At 52.7% G+C, this 5,000-nt stretch overlaps 1 protein-coding gene across 1 annotated transcript in view; it reads right to left on the minus strand.

Moving 5' to 3' along the window:
• Positions 1–5,000, minus strand: part of PTSG_05919 (uncharacterized protein) — a gene marked incomplete at both ends in the record, with an annotated part of 7,541 nt that overhangs the window by 497 nt on the left and 2,044 nt on the right. The window contains 13 exons of the mRNA XM_004992755.1: positions 118–253; positions 482–693; positions 976–1,143; positions 1,444–1,509; positions 1,813–1,916; positions 2,144–2,231; positions 2,452–2,549; positions 2,766–2,894; positions 3,070–3,218; positions 3,556–3,641; positions 4,239–4,448; positions 4,723–4,773; positions 4,995–5,000. The exon at positions 4,995–5,000 is cut by the window's right edge and continues 130 nt beyond it. Of these exons, the coding sequence (XP_004992812.1) occupies positions 118–253; positions 482–693; positions 976–1,143; positions 1,444–1,509; positions 1,813–1,916; positions 2,144–2,231; positions 2,452–2,549; positions 2,766–2,894; positions 3,070–3,218; positions 3,556–3,641; positions 4,239–4,448; positions 4,723–4,773; positions 4,995–5,000 (1,503 nt within the window). The remainder of the gene's footprint in view (positions 1–117; positions 254–481; positions 694–975; positions 1,144–1,443; positions 1,510–1,812; positions 1,917–2,143; positions 2,232–2,451; positions 2,550–2,765; positions 2,895–3,069; positions 3,219–3,555; positions 3,642–4,238; positions 4,449–4,722; positions 4,774–4,994) is intronic.

The following is a 5,000-nucleotide window of genomic DNA, read 5'->3' on the forward strand; positions in this document are numbered from 1 at the left end:
GTGTAAACAAACGCAACAACGCATGTGCAAGCAAACGTGTAAACGTTATTTTCAACACAGACAGATGTGCATACACACACAACACAACACAACTCAACACCACAACGCACGACTCACGATGAACTCAAAGCCGCCCACGGGCAGTGTTGGTGATCCTGTTGCAAATTGCAGAAGAAGGGACCGCTTTTCCTGCGAAAGTTCGCCAACACATTCCCAAAACCAATCAACCACCTCATCCTCGGAGTCAAACCCGCTGCGCACGTGTTACGTGGTGTGGTGTGGTGTGGTGCGAAGACGGACAGGGGCAAGGCGAGGTGTTGGTGGTGCAAAGCAGGCAAGGAATGGTGAGCACAGAAGAGAATACCCAGAAGACAACAACAAAACACATGGGGGCAAACGAATTCCATTCGCACACACACATTCACATGCACACACACATTCACATGCACACACACACACACAAACAACAGCACAACACAACACCAACCTGTATTCTGTGTGCTGGCGCCAGTCGTTGACGTCGATGTTTGTCTCACCGCTGATGATGAGCGCCAACTCCTCCTCGCGAAACAGCTGCACGAGCACCGGTGGGATGTATTCTGAGAAGCCACCCGACATGGCATTCAGCTGCGCACTCACTGCTTTTGTCATCTTCCACTCGCACAGCATCTGCACGTAGCCCCGCTTGTTCTCCTTGGGTGTCATGGGTGATGTCGGTCGTGTGAGTGTGAGTGTTTGCATGTCGTGGTGGTGATTGATGTTGGTTTTGTGCATCGCGCGAGCGAGACAACACAACGACATGGCAAACAGCTGCTACGTCAGCGGTCACGTGAACGTGAAGGTGAACGCACTGCACTTGCACACACATGCACAAACATTCACATGGATACACACCACACGGGCACACCACATATGCACCACCACCCCCCCCCACACACGTACACATAGATACACGCACTACCCACATCCCCCTACCTCCGTGACGGGGATGTGTTTGCCGTTTGGAATGAGCTCCTCCTCCAACACATCACCAAAGGCCGCGTGCTCAACACTGAACGTCATCTCAAGTCCGGCGTCGTCAATGTTGTTGCCCAGCATCCACTCCAGACTCTGCGCATATGTCGCATCAAACATTGCAACGTCCTGGCGTGCAATGCAGGTGTGGACGGAATGGCGTGTGTGTGTGTGTGTGTGTGTGTGCGTGCGCGTGTGTGCATGTGGGTGCGTGCGCGCGTGTGTGTGCGTGCGCGTGTGTGAAAGCGGGGCCGATAAGGGGTTACAAGAATGCCAGATAAATGCGCGGGTGAACATCTTTGCTGAACATTACAATCATTCGGCTGTGTTGTGTGGTGTAGGATGGTGCCACACAAGGATACAAACACCCTTTTCCCGCTCTCCATCGCTTCATATTACCACAGCAACACGCAGCGACCATGGCAGTACCTGGATGGTTGGTGGTAGGCCAAGGAGGTGTTTGTACACTGGAAGGGAAAGACGAACAGGCAGCGTCTGTTAACACGTGTGCATGTGTGATAGCAGTTGTGAGGTTACGGCAGAGAAGCAAAGAGCGAAAATCACAATGGGATCACAGTCTGCAGTAAACCAAAGGCAAACAAAAGACAAACAAACACACACAACCAAACGACCAAACAAACAAACGAACAAACAAACAAACGAACGAACAAACAAACAAACAAACAAACAAACAAACAAACGACCAAAAACACACACACAACCAAACAAACAAACGGACGAACCAACACACACCCCAAGTGTGTAACAACTCGTAGCACAGGTGTCAGGTGTTCACACCTGTTGGTGGAGGAGAGAGAGGGCGAGAATGCGGCCGACGAAATGGAAATAGGAAAGATGGTCCGGGTTGACACTCGAGTTGATGTTGGGAACGTACGACTGGCCTGAAGCCGTGAGCAGGGAAGACAAGCGAAGGCGGTGAATGACAAACCTAGTGGAGGCTGCACTTTGAACAATCTGAGAGAGGGGAGGAGGTGAAGAGCAGCAACACATGAAGACGAACAACACAGCACAACACACACATACAACACACACACACATACACACACACACACACAACGCGAAACAACAAGACAGCAGCAGGACACAGCACCACCGCGTTCCAACTTACCGTCGGGCGAGAGTTCAAACAGGGCGTAATCTGGATTGAAGATCTCTTTGCTCAGAAGCGCAAACCACTCCCGCTTGACGCCGTGGCCCTGACGTGACAATGACAATGACGGTGATGGTGGTGAGAATACCTTCAAGCCACAGCCATCGTGGGAAAGGAAGAGGACACGCACACGCACACGCACACACACACGCACGCACACGCACATGTACATACACACACACAGACACACACACGCATACACAGACACACAGAGACAAACAAGGTGACCCGACCCCACCACCCTATTCCCTGCACGGTGCACGTACGTGGCCTGCCTCGTCGCGGAATTCGATTGCAAACGGCGTAGCAACATCGCCGCGATCAAGCGCTTTCAGCCGCTCGCACGACGACTGCAGCAGATTGTCTGGTGGAGGTGGCGGTGAGGGGAGGGAGAAGAGAGGGTGGTGGGAAAAGGAAATCGGTGGGCATGAACACGAACAGGTACCATTCACACACTCACACAACACGCAAACACGCATACACACACACACATACACATACACACACACACACACATACACACACACGCTCACAGAGTGCACCCTCCAGCACCACCACCGCCACGACGGGAGCAACGGACTTCTGTCGACGATGAGGACGGGTGCGTCGGGGTGTGGTGTCGCCGTCTGCTCGTGCAGAGCAGACAATCTCTCGTTGAACCACTGACGACGCGACGAAAATGGCTGCTGCAGCACAGCAGGGCGGAACACTGGCGTGGTTGAATTTGTTTGTTTGTGTTGGTTAAGTGAAATGAGTACAAGGAGACAATAAGTGGTGCGAACAAAATTGCATGTCATCGCACAATCACACCTGCTCACATGCACGCCTGCACACACACACACACACATACACACACACGAGTGCCAGACCCCATTCTCCCTCACCTTTCATGAGTTCCTGGTGGTTGAGGACAAAGTCAAAGTCTTCGAGAAGAGCGGACGGACACACGCGCACGAGTTCATGGAACGCCGATGCGTGCGATTGCGCAAACTCAAGGAAACGCCCACTGCACTCGCGCGCAGAGCCCGCCATGCTGCATTGCAGGCAGTGGTGTGTGTGTGTGTGTGTGTGTGTGTGTGTGTGTGTGTGTGTGTGTGTGTGTGTGTGTGTGTGTGTGTGTGTGATGAGACGATGATGATGGTTGATCGAAGATGCCAGTGAAATGGGTCGTAGTTTGGATGATTGTGATGGCCGAGTGGGTATCATGCGGCGTGTCATCATGGTGGTCCGTGGACACAAACACACACATACGCACACACATACACACGCACGCAGACACACGCAGACACACGCAGACATACGCACACACACAGAGGGCACATTGCAGAGCAACGCGTTCATTACGTCACAGCATTCGTCTGTGTGCTCACCGTGCTTGGAAGAGTTGATACATGCCGCGAACAGCGAGCATGATGCGTGGTGCAAGCTCCTCCGTGGAGGCAGCCTGCCGCTCCCGCTGTTGTTGTTGTTGTTGTTGTTGTTGTTGTTGTTGTTGTTGTTGTTGTTGTTGTTGTTGTTGTTGTTGTTGTTGTTGTTGTTGTTGTTGTTGTTGTTTCTCCGTTGTATCTGCTTTCTCGTCCACACCACCCTTCTCCTCCTTCTCTTCCGTCTCCTTCTCCTCGCCCTTCCCATCTGCACTCAACCCAGTGCCATCATCTGCTGTTGTTGATGGCGTGTAGTTGGTCGCTTCACTCTCCGCCAAAACGAGCGATGTCTCTGCTGTCGTCGGTATTGTCGTTGTTGTTGTTGTCGGTATTGTTGTTGTTGTTGTTGTTGTTGTTGTTGTTGTTGTTGTTGCTGTCGTGTCCATAGGCGGCGACGACGACGACGGCGACGATGATGATGATTCGACCAAGCACAGCCAGTGATGCAACACCTCCCACAACTGCAAAGGGGTGTACATGTCCACGCGCGCGTGTGAGCGTGTGAGCGTGTGAGTGAGTGAGTGCAATTGAGTGAGTGTGAGTGAAGGAATAGCAATGATGCCTTCCTTGCATGTTCACAGTGGCCCAATTCAACACCCCCCTTCCCCGAACCGTTGCACGCCACCCACCTGTTGCAGTGTGTCCACCTCTCGATCAAGCAGTTGTAGCAGCATGTCATCCAGTTTCAGCTCATCGTCGTTCCAAATGCCTGCAAGCAGCTGCGATAGCAGCAGCGCCAGCCTCCGAAAACTGGGCACAACTTCCGCAAACTCGCCGGACGTGCACAGGAGCTTTTGTCCGGACAGCAGCGTGCATGACACTGTCTCCTTCACCACAGCCTAACGGGGCGCATGCACATGTGAGCGAGTGAGTACGTGAGTGTGTGAGTGAGTGAGTGAGAGAGTGTGTGTGAGTGAGTGAGTGAGTGAGTGAGAGTGTGTGTGTGAGTGAGTGAGTGAGTGTGTGTGTGTGAGTGAGTGTGTGTGTGAGTGTGTGTGTGCGTGTGTGTGTGTACAAGCGTGCACCACACATGCTAGTGATTTGTCGCTCGCACCACTGCACCAGCAGCATTCCCGTTCACACGTGGGCACAAGCACACGCCGTGTGTGTCACCTGGGTGAAGCTGTTGCGGGAGGTGCAGAGGTGCTTCAGAACCGCGAGCGACTGGACGGCACCGGTGCGCAAACACGACGCACACGCTGTGAGATGACGCACACGCGCAAGCAAACACACGCGTGCAAGCAAGACAACACGTACCAGCAAACAAACAACCAAACAAACAACAAAACAAACATACGCGTCCAAGCAAACAAGCAAACCAAATGAACATAACTAACATACACGTCCAAACAAAACAAACAAGCAAGTAAACAACGCGCGCACACCGTTTC

This window comes from Salpingoeca rosetta (assembly GCF_000188695.1).
Source record: "Salpingoeca rosetta unplaced genomic scaffold supercont1.15, whole genome shotgun sequence".
Taxonomy (NCBI): domain Eukaryota; class Choanoflagellata; order Craspedida; family Salpingoecidae; genus Salpingoeca; species Salpingoeca rosetta.